The 22,950-nt window shown below is 49.4% G+C and overlaps 1 protein-coding gene across 1 annotated transcript in view; it reads right to left on the minus strand.

The window, feature by feature from the left end:
* LOC124641484 (prolow-density lipoprotein receptor-related protein 1-like) overlaps positions 1–22,950 on the minus strand; it is a 47,230-nt gene that overhangs the window by 20,982 nt on the left and 3,298 nt on the right. Inside the window, exons 6-22 of the mRNA XM_047179553.1 lie at positions 20,586–21,170; positions 20,261–20,518; positions 19,935–20,198; positions 19,261–19,869; positions 15,734–15,886; positions 12,995–13,246; positions 11,835–12,455; positions 11,523–11,762; positions 10,436–10,968; positions 9,462–10,365; positions 9,262–9,390; positions 2,772–3,070; positions 2,260–2,701; positions 1,528–1,856; positions 1,010–1,270; positions 698–919; positions 442–619 (exon numbers count right to left, since the gene is read on the minus strand). Coding sequence (XP_047035509.1) covers positions 442–619; positions 698–919; positions 1,010–1,270; positions 1,528–1,856; positions 2,260–2,701; positions 2,772–3,070; positions 9,262–9,390; positions 9,462–10,365; positions 10,436–10,968; positions 11,523–11,762; positions 11,835–12,455; positions 12,995–13,246; positions 15,734–15,886; positions 19,261–19,869; positions 19,935–20,198; positions 20,261–20,518; positions 20,586–21,170 — 6,279 coding nt within the window. The remainder of the gene's footprint in view (positions 1–441; positions 620–697; positions 920–1,009; positions 1,271–1,527; positions 1,857–2,259; positions 2,702–2,771; positions 3,071–9,261; positions 9,391–9,461; positions 10,366–10,435; positions 10,969–11,522; positions 11,763–11,834; positions 12,456–12,994; positions 13,247–15,733; positions 15,887–19,260; positions 19,870–19,934; positions 20,199–20,260; positions 20,519–20,585; positions 21,171–22,950) is intronic.

The raw sequence follows: 22,950 nt of genomic DNA on the forward strand, positions 1-22,950 counted from the left end.
CTGTCTGTCTGTCTGTCAAGACCCTTTATTTTATGTTATTGTGCAATACTAGTTGTGTTTTTAAGTTTTTTTATTTGTATACCGTTCATGAGCATGAACATAATCATATATATAAAGGACGTCGAAAAATTGATCCTCATCGCTGTCACCCGGCAGTGTACCCCAAAGGTACCTTAAACGTTGGGCGAAATAATAACCAGTGATCGGATCACAAGAGGTGTGCGTGAGCACTCGGACCCCACGGCCCGAGAGTTTAATAATAAATAAATAAATAAATATAGATTTAGTTGATTTTAAAATAAATTATACGGATTTTGAGGTAAATAAACAACCTTTTTATTTAAGGGCTATTATAACACCTGTTAATCACATAATGAATGATTTGATTTGAATGCAAGTAAGCAATCACATGCAAGAATGACGAGACGAGAGTATACTCACAGTCGTCGGTGTGGTTGTGCGTCGGCGCGGCGTGGGGCGGCGGGTGGGGCGCCGGGTGGGGCGCAGGGGGCGAGGCGCAGGCGGCGTCCACGCAGGCGGGGCGCTGGCAGCGCTCGCCGCTCCAGGCGGGCGGGCACGCGCACGACACCGCGCCCACCGCCGACACGCTGCACGTGCCCTGCACACACCAGCGCGTCAGCCCGCGCGCTCGCCGCCCCGAGGCAGGGGGGCGGCAAGGACGCGGCGCTGTACTCACCTGGTTGAGACAGAAGAAGCGGCAGATGTCGTCGGGGGCGCAGTCGGCGCCGGGCAGGCAGCGCTCGCACCGCTCGCCGGCGTAGTGCGGCGGACACTCGCACGCGGCGCGGCCGTCGCGCAGCGCGCACGTGGCGTTGTGCAGGCACGCCAGCGCCGCGCACGCGCCCGGCGGCGCGGGCCGCTCGCAGCGCTCGCCGGTGTAGCCCGCCTGGCACACGCACTGCACGCACGCCGGTTATGAGCTCTCTCGGTAGACGAGTAAAATCACGCGAACATTTACTGGAGAATGGCGTAACATGAATAAACATACTTTAAGCGGCGGCAGTGCGTCCGCGGTGGCAGGCTGTGTCGGCTCCGCCAGCTCGCAGCGGCCGCGGCGGTGGCAGTGCTGCGCGCAGCGGTAGTGCTGGCAGCGCTCGCCCGCGAACTGCGGCGGACAGCGGCACCGCGCCGCCCCCGCGCGCTCCTCGCACGCGCCCGCGCCGCACTGCAGCGTGCACGAGCCTGCCGCCCCACCCGCCCCACTCGTGTCCGCGCCCACTCCGTGCGCCGGGACGCACTCGCGCTCCTCCTATGGGTGATATTAATAAAGCTGCGTCCACATTTAGCGAATGTGCAGCTCGCGGTCAGCTCGTGAACTGCGCATGTGTACGCAAACCATTGCTGTGACTGCACGCGCTCACTGAGCACACGGTTCGCGAGCTGCGCATCTTATGGAGTCAATCGCAATGGAGACAAATATTTGTTAGTATTGTTCTCGTGCATGGTGGATGACATAGTTGTAGATATCGTTAGTGTCGCTGGGGGTGGCAGTAAGCGAGTACTGACGGGCGGCGCGGCGGGGTCGGCGGGCAGCAGGCCGTCGGGGCACAGGCAGGCGTGGCCGCGCGGCTCGGGGCTGCTGACGCAGAGCGCGCTGGCGCGGCAGGCGGCGGCGCAGGCGTCGGGCGGCGCGGGCGCGCGGGGCAGCAGCGCGAGCGCGGACAGCAGGCGCGGCGCGGGGCGGGCGGGGCGCGCGGGGCGGGGCGCGCGCTTGTGCAGGCGCAGCAGCGCGCGCGGCGAGGCGCACAGCAGGCTGTCCTCCCACACGGCCAGCGCCACGCACGCGCGCGCCGCCACCTCCGCCACCGCGCGCGCCGTGCCCGTGGCGCGCATCTCTGTCACAACACTGTTGTTAGCGCCTGTGCTCACCGATCCCTCTCTATTCTAATACAATATCCATACTCGACCCGATAGGGGTCGAATGCGTACAGAGCACCACTTAACAATAAATTTTCACAGACTTCTCAATACGAATGTTACAACAACAATAAGCACTACACTGCTGAACACTATTTACAAGAATCTCGGTATCCGTCTATTCATCTGTCCGTCTTTCACATTATTGTTTGTTCAAGTACGTAGTCGAGGCCATTTCTCAACTAGTTCGATCAATTCTCTTTTTTTTCGAAAGGGTACATCACAAATGGTGCCATTAACAAGTACAGGCTAACTGCGAGTGTTACTTATGAATTCGCCAAAATTTGATACATTGCATAGAATGGTATAGTGAGAGCTTACCTCCGTCTACATAGAGCGTGGGCTGCGGCGGCGGCGAGTCGGGGCGCTGGAAGGCGAGCAGCGTGACGCGCTGCGAGCCGTCCAGCCGCACGCTGTCCAGCGTGTCGTAGTAGGCGTCCACGAAGTACAGCCGCGACGCCGCCGCGTCCAGCGCCAGCGCCGTGACGCGTCGCACGCGCCGCCGCACCAGCCAGCGCGCCGTGCCGCCCGCCGCGCCCAGCGCGTGCACGCCGGGCCGCGCGCCGCGCTCCGCCCAGTACAGCGTGCGCGCCGCCAGCACCAGCGCGCCCGGCTCCAGCCCTGCGCGCCGCAGCAGCGTCGCGCGCCGCCCGTCCGCCGCCGCCACGCGCAGCGCGCCGCCCGCCGCCTCCGCCGCGCTCCAGTACACGCGCCGCGCCGCCGCGTCCAGCGCCACGCCGCGGATCTCGCCCTCCGACGTCGCCTGCGCTCACACATCAATGTACGGCACTGACAATACGCTAACATCGGCAGCACGTGCGAGCAGTACGTACGAGCACGTCGGCGGTGGCTTCCAGGTGCGCGGAGAGCGGCAGCGCTGGCGGCGCGCCGGGGTCGGCGGGGCGCACGTAGCGCGTGACGTCGGCGCGGCGCAGGCGGCCCGCCGCGTCGCCCCACACCAGCCACCACGCGTCGCCCACCGCCGCGCCCGCCGCGCACGTCACCTCGGGCGCGGCGGGGGCGGCGGGGGCGGCGGGCGCGGGGGGCGGCTCGGCCGGCGCGTCGCCCTGCTTGCGCGGCTCCCACACGTGCAGCTCGCCGCCCCACGCGACCACCACTAGTGGCTTGTCGCCTGCGTATCCAATGCAACATATTTATTGTTCAAAAAGGTTTATTTGTCTCTCAATCAGGAGTGTGTGATGTTGAACACTGCAAACAATATCTGTCCTCTTATACTAGTCCACTAACCATACTTACCCAAAACATTCGCAGTGTTTTTAAGAATTTTGATAACTTAAGCATTTTTCTAAAACGTTTGGACATAAATTGTGACATCATTGTTCTAACCGAATGTTGGCTTGCTAAACAATATTACATACCACAAATACCGGGATATTGCATGTACAAGAGTAACTCAACTACCAATCAGAACGATGGCGTGATAGTTTATGCTAGAGATCATCTAAATGTGTCTATCATTGAACCAAAAATGAACGACTGCAGCAGATTGTTGGTTAAAATTGGAGCTGATTTTGCGATATTGGCTGTGTATCGATCTCCGTCCTTAACAAATGTAAACAATTTCACGTACTCTTTAAACGACACCTTGCAAAGCCTATCATCCTTTAAAAATATAATTTTAACTGGAGATATTAATATTAATATTCTCCCGGGAAAAACAGATGCTTCGGCGGAGGAATATATGAACCTGTGCGCCTTCCATGGGTTGCTACCCGCTCACACGCACCCTACACATCAAAGTGGCTCCTGCTTGGATCACATAATGCTTAAAACCAATTTCCCTGCACTTACCCTTGTAACTAATTCCACAATAACAACAGATCACAGCGCTACCCTGCTTATTCTTAACTGTAAATTTCCTAAGGTCGCCCCTCGCACAGTGTCTAAATTAAAGTTACATAAACTTGAAGAAGACTTAGGCAATATTGATTTTGACCCAGTGTACAATTCCGCTGATCCGCAGTTTTGTATGTTGTACCTAATAAAAAAAGTGCAACATGCAATTCAAAAGAACACAGTCATATCTAGATTAAATAACAAAAACTACAACATCAAGCCTTGGATCACGACTGGTCTTATACGTTGTATGAAAAATAGAGATAAACTGCATACAAAGGCTAAAGCTAATCCGAATAATTTAATATTGCAAGTGTCATATAAGCGATATCGTAACTTTTGTAACGACCTCCTAAAAAAAGTAAAACGCAATTATGATAATACTGCACTGAAAGAGGCTGGTGGAGATAACAAAAAGATCTGGAAAATTGTTAAAAATGTGACGTACAATACAAAACAGAATCAGTCTTCTTCAGGTTTATTAAATGCACACTCATCACAGTTAACAGCGGCGAATATTGCAAATAATTTCTTTGTTAACGTTGGCAAGCGCTTAGCTGAAAAAAATCGGGGACAATCGCAGTGCCTAACAAGCTCATTGCATGCACCCAACACTACCTTATCATCTTTTGTGTTACTAGATACTGACGAAGCGGAAATTGAAAGGATTATTATGGGTCTAAAAGTCGACTCTGCAGTAGGCTGGGATAACATATCTAGCAAAATTCTAAAGCAATTTAAAGACCTTTTAGTACCGCCCTTAACGGTCATCTTTAATAAATGTTTAAATACAGGAGTTTTCCCTAAGTGTTTAAAAAAAGCTGTTGTTGTCCCAGTTTACAAATCGGGGAGTAAAGACCAAGTGACAAATTATAGACCTATTTCCTTACTGCCCTCTATGTCCAAAATATTGGAAAAGATTATAAACAATAGGCTTTATAAATATCTGGAGGATAAATCTATTCTCTCTACGCAGCAGTTTGGATTTAGACCTAAAATGTCCACTGACGATGCCGTACACCATCTAACCGCCTATCTAGCACAAGAACTTGATAAAGGTAACCACACAGTAGGTATATTCCTCGACCTAGCAAAAGCTTTTGACACGGTTTCTATTCCCATCCTGTTGCGCAAGCTTGAAGCCATAGGTATCAGAGATATTCAGCTGAAACTTTTTAAAAGCTACTTAGAAGAACGAACGCAATGTGTCAAGATTGGAAATGTTGTTAGCGATGATGAAAAAAGCACCGATTTCGGTATTCCCCAAGGAAGTATTTTGGGCCCTTCACTCTTCCTAATATACATAAACGATCTATGCAATCTAAATTTAGATCACGGCCATATCGTTTGTTATGCAGACGATACTGCTCTTTTGTTTTCAGCTGACTCAGTAGAAAATGTCTACAAGTATGCGCAAAATGGATTCAATGTTATTAATAAATGGCTTCAAAATAACTCACTAACTTTAAATGCTGACAAGACAAACTACGTCAAGTTTTCGATGCGCAAGCAAAAACTAATTGGCGCTAACACAACATTATATGCACATTATCATAATTGTACATCTTGCACAAATAACCAGTGCGCTTGTCCCAGTATTAAAATGTCACGTACAGTAAAGTACCTCGGAATTGTTATAGATGACACACTTTCGTTTAAAGATCACATTGAAACTGTAAATAATAGGATTCGTAAATTGATATTTGTTTTTAAAAAATTACGTTACATTGCAGACCCAAAAATAATTAGAAAAGTCTACTTTGCTCTATGTCAATCGATATTAACATACTGTATTACCACATGGGGTGGAGCGAGTAAAACATTGTTGTTAATTATTGAGAGAGCCCAGAGAGCAATTCTCAAGGTGTCTACTTTCCGGCCCTAACGGTAGGTTAGTCCTTCCTTTTTCCCACTAACCTGCTATACAAAAAGTGTGAAGTACTATAGTTCGGCCATTCAGAGAATGCGTTCCTGACACGTCGCGATTGAACTGACGACGTAATAACATTCATTGATTATTGATATAATAATGTTGTTTTAATGCTCCTCAATTGTTAAAACGGTAAACAACCAGCAAAAATATTTTTATCGTAACTGCAACGCCATTGCAAAGTTACGTCGTCAGTTCAATCGCGACGTGTCAGGAACGCATTCTCTGAATGGCCGAACTATAACCGTCCGTCAGTTATTTATAATGGGTATTGTATTAAAACAGCACTCAGAGCTAACATATAGCACGGAAGTTACTAACAAAAGACGTAAAGATATAGTCTGTCCTCAAAATCACACCAAACATGCTTTCACATCAAACATAAACTATTGCTAACTATGGATGAAAACTACTTGGGCTATTGTGATGGGATGCTAGTGGACTAGGAATGGGGGAACTACGGGAACTATGGCACCTGCCGATAACAATGTAATAAATACACGTAAAAATGGCAGGTGGAGACTCGCCAACTCACTTACTGGGCCCCCGGGAATCAGTCGCTAAATCGCAACAAGGGGGCAACAGGTACATGAGCGGCTGAAGGGTGAGGATACCTCGGCGGACTTTAAACGCAGATCACGCGCTCCCTGTGGGTCCAGCATCACCGGCCCACTCGCCACTTACCACGAGGCACCTACCCTCCGAGTGGGCTGTTAACCCTGCTCTAGCGACTCCACTCTGACCGGCCGATGAAGGCAAGCCAAGAGGCGGGAGACCTATCCCCCATCATGCTTCACTCCGGCAGGCCGGAGATGGGGGACAGTATACTCTCCCTGGAGCACTCGGATATATAGCCCCGCGGGGTCGCTACTCCCCGTCATCCGCCTCAGATGCCCTGCGGGGCTTTATTATTATTATTTGTATGTCTCTTTCTGACCTCGGGACCACAGAGTCCCGGATTTTTGAGAGGCGAACGTGGGGCCGAAGCCAACACGCTGAAGCCCTTTTGAGACAACTTTAATGAAATGGTGACACAAAACCGACGATTATCCCTGTATACACTATAGAAATGTACCCAAGGACAATCCCCGGTTCTGTGCTAAACTATTGCTAACTATGGATGAAAACTACTTGGGCTATTGTGATGGGATGCTAGTGGACTAGGAATGGGGGAACTACGGGAACTATGGCACCTGCCGATGACAATGTATTAAATACATGTTAAAATGGCAGGTGGAGACTCGCCAACTCACTTACTGGGCCCCCGGGAATCAGTCACTGAAAAGCAACAAGAGGGCAACTGGGACATGAGCGGCTGAGAAGGGTGAGGATACCTCGGCGGACTTTAAACGCAGATCACGCGCTCCCTGTGGGTCCAGCATCACCGGCCCACTCGCCACTTACCACGAGGCACCTACCCTCCGAGCAGGACTAACCTTGCTCTAGCGACTCCACTCTGACCGGCCGATGAAGGCAAGCCAAGAGGCGGGAGACCTATCCCCCGTCATGCTTCACTCCGGCAAGCCGGAGATGGGGGACAGTATACTCTCCCTGGAGCACTCATTATTATTATATTTACCACTTTGGGATTTTTATTCCCCCCAGCCACACTTATACCTACTTTAAGTGAGGAGATCAGATTTTTCAGTCCAGTAAACAAAATACTTTAAGCGTTATAAAATACGTAAACTAATTTTAAAAACCTTTCGCCAAAACTTAGCGCAGAAATTATTATTTTTAATTTGCCAAAAACTGTTCAATCAACCGAAATCAAAATTTTTTTTCTAGAAAGTCTGTATAGTGTTCTAAATTTGTTTCTTTTTTTAAACTTTGGTTCAAAAGTTTGGTATTTAACAATATACCACACACATTGGAATGAAAAAAATAACACGCCCCACTTTACATGTGGGGGGAGGGGGCAGCAGTGGCGAGGAGTCCCTATAAGCCAATTCCCGTCGGCTTTCTGTATAGGTATAATTAATATAATCATTTAAACCAAACAATTTAAATATGTAGGTATAACAATACGCCTACCATCGTAATTTTTTTTATTTATTAATTTCTTGAAACATTTTGCTCCTAAACAAGCCGGTGAGCGTCTCGGCTTCCTCCTCCATACAAAACTACGCTTGCGTGACGTCATCCACGCCGCGCCGCGCGATGTTCGCGGCATATGGGCGCAGGTAAGCCGGCTCACGGAGCGGCTTCCAGCCAATCAAAACTCGCGAGTGAACGAGAAAGAACGCGTCAAGAGTAGAGTAGCTATATCTGTCTACGCGCGAGTGACAGCGCTTAGAGCTCTCAAATATGTAAACAAACAAATCAGACAAATTCACTCTCATTGTTCTTATTTTGTTTTAGATAATACAATTTGTTCGTTGTATTCATTGAATTTATTAGTGTGTGTATCATTTTGGAAATAACATAGTTCGTGTGTGTAGTGAAAATAGAGAGACCTACGTTGAAATGAGTTATTTTGGCAAGTAGACAGTTTGCATCAGGTTTCTTTTTAGTGTACCTACTTTTAAAACTTAACTAGGATAGCATTGGTCGCAATAGACTGTTTTCCGACAGATTATTTACTTTATGAAGAAATTTTTCAAGGTTAAGGTTTTGAGAATAAAAACGTGTTATAAAACTCGGGCACGCCGCACGGGTGACGGATTTATGAAACATGAAATGTAATCCTATACGATAAATATCAATGGCTAACAGGCCGTTGTAGATTAAATAAAATGTATTGTTTCTAGTGCCAACTTTTCTCAGATTCTAGTACTTTATGGAATAAAGTTTTATAGATATTAATAATCTGACGAATTCCTCGAGAAAACATGTTCAAACTAAGTACCAGTCTCTCAGTCAGTGCTAAAAGGTGGACTGAGAAATTACCCTCCACACTCCCCCCCCCCCCGTTCCAGAGTACTCCCCCCCCAGTTTTTTTTGCTGCGGCTTCCCTATTTCATTAAACCACCCTTCGCCTCTGGGGGGCAGTACCCAAGCAAATATTTCTTCCATTATCTAGCATTATTTATTTATTTAATACACTATGGAGGACTTACAGCTAAACAAAAACTAAACAATAGAAGGAAGTCATAATTGACAGAGAATTTTTTCACTTTGGCGGCGTGATTGATAGGTATGGTGTCAAACAGCTTTCTAGTAACGGCACAGATTACTTATTAATATAATCTAGTTACTGCGACACGCGTAATGTTCCGAGCCGCCATTAGGCTGGACGAGACCTATACCTTCTTGACGAGAACTACACCTACCCTTGAGATGTGTCTAAGCTACAAAACTCGTAATACATTGCTCGTATAACTGAGTATCAGTATGTAAAGTAGGTTCCTAAAATAATATCTGTTGTCAAAATCATAAATTAAATAAGTACTTATTTAATAAAAAAAAAATTGTAAATAGCATGTTAATTAAAAATAACAAATTAAGGTAATTTTAGCTATACAGTTAGCAAAGTTACATAAATAAAATAACATTTGTGAATTGATTAACATAGTGTGAGATATGTGAGCACTCACCCAGCGCTTCACAGGTGAGCGAGCCGTCCGCGAGCTGGCGCTGTCGGTACCCGGGCACGCACTTGCACGTGTGCGCGCCGTGCTTGCCCAGGCACAGCTGCGAGCACGCCGCCCAGCCGCACGCGCCCTCTGCAACACAGCGTGTCAGTGCCGTGCCCGCCCCACCCGCCCCACCCGCGCCCCACCCGCGCCACACCCACCCAGCGAGCACGACGCGTTGCCGGCCACGCAGCGGCCGTCGTCGCACAGGCTCTCGCCGGGCAGGCACGCCGACTCCTCGCCCAGCCAGCGCCGGCGCTCGCACAGCGCGGGGCTCTCGTCGCCCGCGCAGTCCGCCACGCCGTCGCACACCAGGTTCACGGGCAGGCACGTGTCGTCGCCGCAGCGGAACATGCCCGCCGCGCACGCCGCGCCCGCGCACTGCGCCTCGTCCGCGCCGCCGCCGCAGTCGCGCCGCCCGTCGCAGCGCCACGCCGCCGGCGCGCAGCCCGCGCCGCACGCCAGCCGCGCGCCGCAGCCGTGCGCCGGCGCCGCGCACTCCGCCTCGTCGCTGCCGTCCGGGCAGTCGGGCTCGCCGTCGCACCACCAGGCGGCGCGCACGCAGGGCCCGCGCGCGCAGGCGCGAGCCCCCGGCGCGCAGGCGGCGGCGCAGGCGCGCTCGTCGCTGGCGTCGGCGCAGTCGGGCGCGCCGGAGCAGCGCAGCGCGGCGCGGATGCACTCGCCGGAGCCGCAGCGCCACTCGGACTCGGAGCAGGCGCGCGGCGCGCACGCCAGCTCGTCGGCGCCGTCGCCGCAGTCGTCGTCGCCGTCGCAGCGCCAGCGGCCGGGCACGCAGCGGCCGTCGGGGCAGCGGAAGTAGGTGGGGTCGCAGGGCGGCGGCGCGCGCGCGGCCCCGCACGCCGCCTCGTCCTCGCGCGCGGGGCAGTCGGGCTCGGCGTCGCACAGCCACTCGCGCGGCACGCAGCGCCCCGAGCCGCAGCGGAACTCGCCCGCGCCGCACGTGCGCTCGGCGCAGGCGGCGCCCTCGTCGGAGCCGTCGCCGCAGTCCGAGTCCGCGTCGCACACCCACACCAGCGGCACGCACGCGCCGTTAGCGCACGTGAACTGCACACACGTCGCGAGAGGTCAGGGCGGGGCGCGGGCGGCGGGGCGCGGGCGGCGGGGCGACACTCACGTGGTGCGGCGGGCAGGTGCGCGGCGGGCAGTCGGCCTCGTCGTCGGCGTCGTGGCAGTCGCGGCGGCCGTCGCAGCGCGCGGCGCCGGGCACGCAGCGCGCCGACACGCGCGCGGAGCTGTTGCCGCGGCACTTCCACTGCGAGGCGAGGCACGTGAAGTGGTCGCAGTCGCGCTCGTCGCTGGCGTCGGCGCAGTGCGGCGTGCCGTCGCAGATGTGCGAGGGGTGCACGCAGCGGCCGCTGTCGCACTGGAACTGGCCGGGCTCGCAGCGGAAGGGCGGGCAGGAGGCGGGCTCGTCGCTGGCGTCGCCGCAGTCGTCCTGCGTGTCGCAGCGCCACCAGAAGGGGATGCACTTGAGCGCGGCGGCGCACACGAAGTGCGCGGAGGTGCAGTTGGGCGTGCACGAGCGGCCGTCGCCGCCCAGCGCCCAGTGCTCGGGGCAGGCGCAGCGTGCACCCGGCCCGGCGCCCGTGTCCGGCGTCAGCAGGCACAGCCCCGAGCAGTTCAGCGACGCGCACAGCGCCGACAGCTCTGCACCGGTACGCATTTATTCCATGCCCATTTACTCGTATACACAGGTGAAGGCGATACAAAATGCTAACCCAAAACTATATATGGCATATTGATAAGTAGGGTCCGGATTAATTTGTAAATACATATTTTTAATTGACGCCATTTTTGGTCTAGAATGAGTTTTCTACGTCGATTATCATATTTAAACTGCGAAAAACGAAGTTTTATTTTCCATATTTCAAGGCTAAGTTCATATTTTACAAGAAAGTGTCAAAATCATCTATATATTCCAAAAAATACATAGAATTTACGCTGTGTGTATTTCGTTCTTCTCGCTTTTTTTTTCATTGCATTCTTTGATACACTTAAACTATAAAAATTCTGTGCGGAAGAAATGTTTAATTATGGAAAGTATTGTTATTTTACACTGAAAATTTTTTCCATATTTAAGATTTTTCCGTCCATATTTTGTGTACATATTTGAGATTTTTTTATACTATCTGAGTCCTAGTGTTGTAATGTTTCATGGCGAGAATAAACATGTGAGTGTATTATAAGAGAAGTGTGAGTACCGGGCACGGGCGGCTGTCGCGCGGAGTGGTGCACGCGCAGGTCCATGGGCTTGTGGATGGTGTGCACCAGCGTGCGGCAGTCGTAGGCGCCGCCCGCCGCCGAGCTGTTGCCGCCGCTGACTGAGCGGGGCCGGCGCAGGCAGCTCTCCACGCCGCGCGTCTCCCAGTCCGACCAGTACACGCGCCCGTCCCACACCGCCAGCGCGAACACGTGGTGCAGCCGCAGCCACGGCATGCTCTCTGCGACAGGCGTGTAGTGTGAGGCACGGGCAGGCACGCGAGGCGAGCAGGCGACACGCGGCCGACACTCACCTCGCGAGAACAGCACGCGCACGTTGTTGCCGTCCAGGTCGGCCACGGCGATGTAGTCCTCGCGCGCGTCCGCGAAGTACAGCTCGTTGGAGGCGGGCGAGAGCGTGAGCGCGTTGGGCCAGTAGAGGCCGGCGCCGATGAGCACGGTGCGCGCCGAGCCGTCCATGCCGGCGCGGCCGATGTGCGGCGCGGCGCCCCAGTCCGACCAGTACAGCAGGCCGCGCGCCGGCAGCAGCGCCAGCGCGCGCGGCTCGCTCAGCCCGCCGCGCAGCAGCACGCGCCGGTGCCGCCCGTCCAGGCGCGACGCCTCCAGCGTGTCCGTGCCCTTGTCGCACCAGTACAGGTTGCCGCCCACCCAGTCCACGGCCAGCCCGTCGGGGTTCTGCAGCGTGGCGCCGTGCAGCAGCTGCGGCGGCCCGGGCGGCGCCCCGCAGGCGCGGCGCAGCGCGGAGCCCAGGCGCGTCACGTCGCTCCAGTACAGGCAGCCGGCCGCCCAGTGCATGTCCAGCGCCACGGCGTTGCTCAGCTCGTGCACCAGCAGCGTGCCCGGCGCCGGCGGCTCGCTCAGCTCCACGCGCCGGATGTAGTAGCGATTCGTGAAGATCAAGCTCGCGCGCTCCTCTGCATTACATTACAAATCATTATTTATTCACTGCCCTTTACTTTTTTCCCGACTGCGGTATATAGAGACAGAGTAATGATCAGTGGTGACGATAACAAAACCTAGTTAACATTCGATATACGCTGTAATCTTATCGATTGCGGTTATAAAATGTCTAAATTCTCAGGTAATGCTTATTGTGTCTTTAATTATGTGACAGCCATTGTACGCAAATAATAAGTTACAAAATTATTAAGAACAAAAATATTGTAAATTAGATAAAATAATTGTAACATATACTTTAACAGTTTCGTACCTACAATTTTTTTGTTGCTATTCACAAAGTTTTATAATTTATACATATTTATTGCAGATTACAATGTATTTTAAACTGCTTCCGTAAAGTTGCTGTTGTACGAGAAAAACTCGTGGCGGTCAGTCGCGGTGTGCGTATTTTATAATATTATATGCGCGTATTTATGATGTTACTGAGTAAGGGCAATTTTTAAGGTTTTTCTAACCTACAGACCGTCATGTGTCGGGGCTGCGCGTTACTGACCGGTGTCGGGCGTGCAGCTGGCGCGGTCGGGCAGCAGGCGGTAGCCGGGCGCGCAGGCGCAGCGGTAGGAGCCGCGCGTGTTGGCGCACGCGTGGTCGCAGGGCGCGTCCTCGGCGCACTCGTCCACGTCGGCGCAGGCGCGCGCGTCGCCCGCCAGGCGCCAGCCCGCGCGGCACCAGCACGCGCGCCCCACCGCCAGCTCCGAGCAGTTGTGCGCGCACAGCCCGTTCTCGAACAGGCACTCCGCCACGTCTGCGGGGGGACGCTCGACTCACGCACTACACTACACTTGCTAACTATTCAGTCATTTGTAGTTTGACGACAAATATTTAAATACCACTAGCAGACTCGGCGAACTCCGTTTCGCTGTATGTGAAAAACGATTTACCCACTTTTCTGTTGAATTATTCCTGATTATTCCTGAATTTTCTTTACTATAAACCTCACGGAGCCCGAGACCTTTCCAACGAATGCAAAACCGTGGAAATCGGTTCGTGCGTTCTGGAGTTATAGCGTCAGGGAGGAAAACCGGACTTATTTTTATATAGTAGATATCAGGCACGTGGAAAAAAAAAACCGGCCAAGAGCTGTCAGACCGCGCTCAGTGTAGAGTTCCGTAGTTTCCTGAACATAGCAAATACTTAAACAATCAATTAAATAAAAATATTAACAGCTCAAAGTAACGGAAACTACAGCGACATCTCTCGGAAAATTACGTAACTATATTTTAAAAAGTAGTTGCTTTGTGTGTTTTGGGTTTTCGGCAATAATTTTGGATTGCATGAACCGATTTCAATAATTCTTAATTTAATTGAAAAAAGATAAGTAAGTTAGGGATTATAATTCAAGCTAAAAAATATATTTCATAGACGTTAAATTACAGAGTTCAGAAATAATTTTCTTAGATAGTATTTACAATGATCTACATTTGAGATTTTTTCCACACTTTAAAACAATGTTTCAAAAGTTAGAGGGGTGAGGACGCAGTTTTTTCAACTTTCGGAGCGATTATTTCCGAAAATATTGATATTATCAAAAAACTATTTCAGCTAACCCCAATTTTTTTTTTAATACCCATCCAACGATATATCACACATTAGGATTTAAATGAAAAAAAAAAAAACACTCCCCACTTTACATGTGGGGGGAGGGGAGGGGAGGGCGGGGGGTAACCTAATGAAACATAATTTCACTTTGTTGGCGTAATTGATATATCTACACATTGATACCAAAGAAGACGGATCACAATCCATACAAAATTGCCCCACGGCCTATAACAATGTGACGTATCTCAAAAAAAAGATAAAAATGTTTAAAAAAATATGGCATACTCTCTAATTCTTTTTTTTTACACCTTTATACGAAAAAAATGCTTTAAAAATTGTTCAGTCCCTGTTATGAAAACATCGTTCATAGGACTATTTATGGACTATTTTATTAAATTGTTTTTTTTTGTTTGAAAGGGTATAATACCTCACAGGTGGTCCCATAATCATCAGGTCAGGATCTGATGATGGAAACCCTGAGAAATTCAGGGAAACTTTTGAAAGTTGTAGCCATGCGCAGGATAAAAACTTGACTATAAGGTGTATGTCTTATAACACTATGCAACAGTGAAGATTTGGAGCTGACCTGATGATGGAGACGAAAGAAGGTCGACGGAACTCGACAACTGAATATGTAAACTACCTCAAGTTAATTTCCCCACCGACTTCTAGGCCGATGCTCCTAAGAATAGTTTTTATTTTTGCCTTTCAGTGTTTTTGGGAGTCGGTTTTATTGTATTGTAAAAAGTTTTTTTTTATTTTTGGCTTTTCAGTGACAAGCGCAGTTGTCACTATCCGCATAAGTGGAAAGTTCTCATCAATACGAATAATATAAGCCCAAACACGAGGTAGTTCACATATTCAGTTGTCGAGTTCCCTCGCCCTTCTCTGGTCTCCATCATCAAGTCAGCTGTAAACCTTCACTGTTGCAAAGGTCTGTTCAATACAAATAATATAAGCCCAAACACGAGATAGTTTACATATTCAGTTGTCGAGTTCCCTCGCCCTTCTCTGGTCTCCATCATCAAGTCAGCTGTAAACCTTCACTGTTGCAAAGGTCTATTCAATACAAATAATATAAGCCCAAACACGAGGTAGTTTACTTATTCAGTTGTCGAGTTCCCTCGACCTTCTTTCGTTTCCATCATCAGGTCAGCTCCAAATCTTCACTGTTGCATAGTGTTATAAGACATACACCTTATAGTCAAGTTTTTATCCTGCGCATGGCTACAACTTTCAAAAGTTGCCCTGAATTTCTCAGGGTTTCCATCATCAGATCCTGACCTGATGATTATGGGACCACCTGTGAGGTATATCCTATCAAACAAAAAAACAATTTAATAAAATAGTCCTATGAACGATGTTTTCATAACAGGGCCTGAACAATTTTTAAAGCATTTTTTTCGTATGAAGGTGTAAAAAAAAAGAATTAGTATGCCATATTGTTTTAAACATTTTTATCTTTTTTTTGAGATACGTCACATTATTATAGGACGTGGGGCAATTTTGATCCATCTTCTTTAAGCTCTGTAGTGCTATCCGTCACTGAGATTAAGCGAGGACGGACGGAGAGACGGACAGACAAGGCGAAACTATGAGGGTTCGCTAGTCGCTACCCAGTTACCCCAACACTGAAGTTGAAACGTGTGAAGTAATGAAAATGATGATAATAATGTATGTATGTGTGACTGACTGCAGTGCGTCTCGTCGGAGTAGTCGCCGCAGTCGTCGGCGCCGTCGCACAGCGCGGCGGGCGGCACGCAGGCGCCGCTGCGGCACGCCCACTCGCCGCGCGCGCACGCGTCCGCGCCGCCCCACGCCCCGCCCACCGACCGCGCCCACCCCGCTGCCGAGCGATGCAACATCGGATATGACATGATATGCCAGAGTATCAAACTTAAAGTATCTTTTTATTTATTTCTAATAGGCCTATAAAAGCTCTTTCGAAACGTCAAACTAGTTGCACGGTTCCAAAGAGTGGGTCTCATGGAGAAGAACTGGCAAGAAACTCCATGGACACTCTTTTTAAAAGAAAATCAAATTAATTTCAACAGTTTTCTATCTATTCCTGAGAACGTTATACAATGCAAACAGAGATAAAAATTTATTAATAACCTATACAAAGTACGAGGAAGTACAAAGTAAGCTAAGCTAAGCTATTCTGTAATACCTGTTCTATACAGGAACAGAGTGCTTAGTGCGAGTTTTCGTGAATTTTTTTACGGACTCACATGAGAGCGCGTATACTAAGATTTGTATGGAACAAAAACAGCTCCACCTAGTGTCAAAAATTGGAACCTGTTTTTGTTCCATACAAACAGTGTTGCCAACAGTTGTAGAAGCTTACCACCAGAGTCAACTTTTAAAACCACCAGAAAACCACTAACAAAAATTTATCCCACACTTAAAATCACCAAATTCACCACTAAAAAAATATTGTTTATATTTTATTGTAACCTAAAACAATTTAATCATCCAAAGATGTAACTCGGCAACGATAGAAAATTAAAACAGACAAAGCATTACATCTGTTTAGCAATTCATCCGACCCGATCCGAATCCTTCACAAATTATAATCGGCGTAGTAGTTTCACAAATTGTTTAGTTACGCATTTGACCAATGAATGAGTACTTAATATAATTATATAGTAGTCGTTCACCTTTTTGTTTTGTAGATGCTTTTTTGACATTCCGTGAGACTTCAAATCTCCATAGTAACTCCTTAAAGTTGTACCACAAAACTTACATTTCGCTACTTGACCCGCAGTACTTTCAACATTTCGCCACTAAATAGGGGACTTAAACCACCAGTATTAGTGGAAAATCCACTAAGTTGGCAACACTGCATACAAATCTTAGTATACGCGCTCTCATGTGAGTCCGTAAAAAAATTCACGAAAACTCGCACTAAGCACTCAGAAATAAATAATATGAATGTAGAGTATGTAATTTATGTTATTCATTCCACCTCTAGTTTTATGTCTGTTTTCTTTATTACTTAAAATACTATCATGTCAATTTGAAAAGACGTATAAGAAAAATATAAAATATTGTAAAATTTTATAAAAAAGTTTTCAAAGCTATGAATTTTTACAAGAATGTGAACATAAGGAAGTGGCGAAACCAAGCCGTGAAATAGTGTTTCTTTAATAAGTTTAACCTCTTGTTTGCCAATCAATTGCGTTCGAGTGGATCCGCGTTTTCGGCATACAACGAGTTAATATTAATGTACGCCTATAAAATTTTTTTTGTATCGGACCAAAATACTTACAGTAATTGGCATGAATATTGAGCCCTGACTTTCACCTGCGCAGAAGTGATTTATTGGGTCCCTTTGGTGATGTGAAGTGAGGCGCGCGGGCGGCGGTAAAGCGGTGATTGGCCCGCAGCGCATCGCGTCATAGCCATCACTCGGGATTGGTTCTTTGCTGCGGTTGACGTACGTCAGGACGACGAGTACACTTCGGGCCAATTTAATTGACACCAATTTTTATGAAATATATTTTTCTTTTTTATAAAAAATGTTTTTCATTTTATTAAAGAATAAATTAAATTCGAGGTCAAAAATGTTAACAAGAAAAGTACCAAGGTACGAAGTAGTTTTTTTTTGTCAAACTAGAAAATTTAACCTATATTTTAAATTAGAAACACTTTTGATTACCTAATTCCATCCAAATATCCATTTCTCAATTAAATGCTGTTCGTGCAATATATAAGTTAGGTAGCAAGCATTCTTTAAGGGAACTTTTTAAAGAAATAGGTATCCTTACTGTGGCATCGCAATTCATCCTTGCTAACATATTATACATTAGGCAGAATATTCATCACTACACCAAGAAAAGTGATGTCCACAGTATCAACACTAGGAACAAGCATAAACTGTGCGTACCCATCCACAGGCTTCACAAGGTACATGGAACATTTATGGGGCTTGGTATTCGATTTTATAATAAACTTCCTCAGTCGTTTTTAGAATTGCCTTTTGATAAATTTAAAGTGCAGATCAAATCTATCCTGTCGAAGAAAGCTTATTATACAGTTAATGACTACATAAACGATAAAAATAGTTGGTCCTCATGTTAAACACTGGACAGCTTCAAAGTTATCATTATGAGTTGATGTGATTTATATTATTTTATACGTGACATTTTTTTATTTTTGTATACTGACTAATTACCATCATCGTTCTGTTTTTACGATGAGTTGTTCCTTAATTTTGTAAATGGTCTACTAGCGACTGCGAATCTATTAGTATTAACTGTTTTCTTGTAGTGTAGCTGCAAGTCGTCATGCTCCCTTTGACGGTATTGCTTGCGGTAGCGTCGGTGGTCGGGTTGCCTCCCTCCCTCAAAAATGTGCGAGGGGGGCGATGGCTGATCCTCGCGTTATGCTCGTGAACGGGTGCTGCTTGTGGTACCAGGTCGTCTTGCTGACTACATATTTGTACACCCGTAATATACCTAATGTATATGATTTTGGTTTGAACGGTAGTCCTAGTTCACCGTTTTCATTGTTTATGTTGTTATTTTATTTTTTCATAAAAACTCTTTGACATGTCGGTGGGTGCACCCTAAACTATATCTATCTTCACTGAATGGAGGCTTTATATTTTTTTATATTTTTCACTCTTTTTTTAATAGATTTATTTCGTAACTGCTTGAGTAATAGGTATGGGTAAGGTGTGTACTAGCCAACATGATTAACTATTTGAATTGATTTTATATACAAATTTATGTACACAATGTTGTTTAGTGATATTTAAATATTTGTATACGGTTCTTCAAACCATACAGACAGAATTGTGTTGCTGGGGAGTTTGTTCCACCACTTCTTCTTCCCAGCAAAAACACATAGGAAGTGGTGAAGGGCGGGCGTTTTGGGGGCTGTCTTTTGTATTGACGTTCGAAAAGTGCTGATTTTCAGCCTACTTTGAATAAATGACTTTTGATTTGATTTGATTTGATTTGAATCAATCAATATAAAATCTTTCTTTAAATCATTGAGCCAGTATGAAATTACATAGGGAACTTAGGAAAAAATAAATAATAAAAGGGTGTGTGTTTTTTCTTGCCATAAGTGTACGGTGCGCAAAGCGATCCCCACTCTTCCGCCGAGGGCTCAATATCCGTCCCGATAACTATACCTAAATCGTTAGAGAACTAAGCAGTGTGAAAAATTTGTTCATTATATTTTATCCTTTCATTTTGAGGATCAATGGGCTGCTTTTATAGGCTATTTGTAAATAACGACGGAAATATGGGGCGAGATGGCACTGACCGCACAGCAGCGGGTCCTCATCGGAGCCGGCGCCGCCGCCGCCGCCGTCCTGGCAGTGGTCGCGGCCGTCGCACTGCAGCTCGCGCGGCACGCAGCGCCCCGCGCAGCCCAGCGCGCCCGCGCCGCACTGCGCCGCGCCCGCGCAGCCCGCCTCGTCCGACGCGTCCGCGCAGTCCGCCACGCCGTCGCACACCCGCGCCGCCGCCACGCAGCGCCCCGAGTCCGCGCAGCGCGCCGCGCCCGCCGCGCACTCGCAGCCCTGCTCGTCCTCCCCGCGCGGGCAGTCGGCGGCGCCGTCGCAGCGCGCGCCCCGCGGCACGCACACCGGCCACGCGCCGCACGCGAACTGCTCCGCCGAGCACGACGCGTTGCCGTGCCGGCACGGCCCGCTCTCGTCCGACGCGTCGCCGCAGTCCGCGCGCCCGTCGCAGCGCCACGCCAGCGGCACGCACTCGCCGCTGCCGCACGTGAACTGCGCGCCGCCGCACGTCACCGCTGCCGCCGTGCTGGCCTCGCTGCTCGCCTCGGTGCTGCGGCTTATCGCGTTCGACTCTGTGCAGACACACGGTTAGACACGGGCGCTGCCGCCGCCGCGGCCGCCCGCTCGCCATACGCACCGGTGGGCGCAGCGCACTCGCCGCCCATGCAGGCGGGGCAGTCGCGCTCGTCGGAGCCGTCGGCGCAGTTCTGCTCGCCGTCGCAGCGAGCGGCGACCAGCACGCAGGCGCCGTCGTCACAGCGGTAGTTCTCCGGCGGGCAGTCGCAGCCCGCCTCGTCGGCGCCGTCGTCGCAGTCAGCGCGGCCGTCGCAGGCGCGCGCCGCCGCCACGCAGCGCCCGCCCAGCCCGCAGCGCAGCGTGCCGGGCCCGCAGGCACGCGACGCTGCAACACGCGGAGTGAGCCGGCGCCGGGAGCGAGCGGGGCTCGTGCGGCTCGCTACTCACTGCAGTAGTAGAGGTCCTCGTCGCTGGCGCTGTCGCCGCAGTGCGGCACGCCGTCGCACACCAGCTCCTCGGGGATGCAGGCGCCGTCCGCGCAGGCCCACTGGCCGGCGGGGCACGCGGCCGCCGCCGCGCCGCACGCGCGACCGTCCGCCTGCAGCACGCGCCCCGCGCCGCAGCTGCACAGCGCCGCGCCCGCCGCGTCCAGCGAGCACAGCTCCGCGCACCCGCCGTTCAGCGTGGCGCAGGGGTCGGCCGAGCCTGCGGACCACACAGTTGCAGAGGGTGCGCGCGGGGGGCCGGGCGGGCGCGAGGCAGGCACACTCACAGGTCTGGTGCTGCGGCGCCACGGCCACGATGGCCATGGGGCGCGGCACGTCGCGGCGCAGCGGGGTGGCGCCGCCCGCCAGCTTGTCGGCGCGGAACACGCCGTGCGCCAGCCAGTCGGTCCAGTAGAGCCAGGGCCCGGCCACGGCCAGGTCGAAGGGGTGGTCGGTGTGCGCGCGCGTGACGACGCGGCGCCGGGAGCCGTCGTAGTCCATGCGCTCGATCTTGTCGAGGCGCGCGTCGGCCCAGTACAGCTTCTTGGCCTCGTGGTCGAGCGCCAGGCCGTTGGGCATGAGGATGTGCGTGGCCACCAGCGTCTGCAGCTGGCGGCCGCTGGCGCGCGCGCGCTGGATGGAGGGCTGCGACTCGTTCCAGTTGGTCCAGTAGAGGCGGCGCTCGCAGGGCTCGTAGTCCACGCCGCGCGGCCGCGAGCCGCGCGCCAGGCGCAGCACGGTGCGCGCGCCGGCGCCCGCTGTGCCCGCCAGCAGCGAGGGCACGTGGGCCGCTCGCACGGCGGCGCCCGTGCTGGTCCAGTACAGCGTGGCGTGGTCGGCCGCGAACACCATGCCCTCCACGGCGCCCGTCTCTGCGCACACGCACCGCTTCAGCCCTCACTACTACTCTTTTACGATTTTAAAACCCCCAGTACACATTGGCCTGTGATGGACCACGCTTTGCAATGCACAATTGGAGGCCACGATCTATTGGTGTTCACCACGGAGCAGAAAATACTAGCGGAGATGTCCTAACGCAGGTAGGTCACGCGCCTTCGAGTAGGTCAAATACGTCACGCCTACGTCACGGCAGGCGTGGCTGGACACCGCCCATATACCGTCCTTCACATCAAACTGACATCTTGTCATAGTTGTATTTTTACCACAATTTCAACAGATTTTATTTGTTACTCGATTAAAACGATGAAATGCGCTATCATTAATTGTAGAAATTGCTCAGGATCCAAACTCAAACATACCATAGGATAACATTTCACGTGTAATTAATATTTTGACTTTAAAACATATTTTTTGCTAGAGACATCTGTCGTCGAATAGCTGCATTTCTAGAACCTCTAAGTGAATTTGTATTATTTTCGTATGAATCTTGAATCAATGTAGGTACATTATTGGTACCAATTTTTGCCTTAAAAAGCGGCTTCATTTTTCCTTGCATCCTAAAAGTTTTTTTATAGATTATTTACAAACCAAAACATATGATATATTATCATGAAAATTTAAAATTATAAAAACACCATCTTTCGGTAAGTAGTCGACTTACGTATATTTGAAGTAAAATTATGTTCATCAAGACAGAGAGACCCGTTACAAAATTAAGTGCTACCAGACATCGAAAATTCAATCACCCATAAAAAAGGTCTTATTTAAAAAAGCTGCAATTATCTTAAAATTAATCATAACTCTGTATTTCTTTTACTAACCAGTCAGCGTCGTTGTGATCAGTTACATGTAATAAGATCTACTTAAGACTACATTTTATAAAAATAGTATTTTTGCAATGGCTCCAAAAAATAACAAATATAAGATGCGACGAAAATTATCGTAGATTTATTTATATTCATCATCAGTAATGTTTTACATAGGTATATCTCTCTTGCCGTAAATACTTTTTGAATGTACCTTTACTCAGAGCAACATCCGACTCACATAAAGTCTGCTATTTAGTGGATGCGCCGGTATGATACAGTCGTGTAAACTCTAATTTGATAAACACTGTCCCTATAATTTTAATTTCCATTTTTCTTGGTGAATTTCGTAATATGGCAACATTGAAAATAACAACAGTCATCGCAGCACGGTTCTAGAACAAAAAGAACGAATTTTCGTGCTTGTGATGTCATAGTGGCTAGTAGATGAACTAACACAATGACATAAGCTGATACTGAAATTACACCATGGGGGTATTTTAGACCCGTGGTGAATAAAAATGATTTTTCATCGAGTCTCGGTTTAATGATTCCTAGTAGAATTATACCTATTTCATTTCTGGGGGAGTAAATAAACTTTTGTGGGACAAGTTCTGTGCACAAAATAATACTTATATAACAATTAATTTTCTAACTTTTTTATCTCTCTCTTTTTCTTCGTTCATTTCAAATGAATGCTTTTTCAAACTTTCTAATTCAATTACTATTTTTAAAGAATTATTAATTTTGAGTATTTACTTTACTTCTGAGTACTAGTGGTCGATGTTAGTTTAGGGTTAGATTTTAATTATCCTATTCCACGCTAGATGGATTTACAAAAAATGGGTGGCTTCCCATAAAAGGCGTATAAGGGTGGAGCACGGGTGGAGTCAGTAACGTTCCTCGTCCCCCGCTCACCCGAATTTTGGCGCGCTGCTTTGTTAGG

Source organism: Helicoverpa zea, chromosome 22 (genome assembly GCF_022581195.2).
Source record: "Helicoverpa zea isolate HzStark_Cry1AcR chromosome 22, ilHelZeax1.1, whole genome shotgun sequence".
Lineage (NCBI taxonomy): Eukaryota > Metazoa > Arthropoda > Insecta > Lepidoptera > Noctuidae > Helicoverpa > Helicoverpa zea.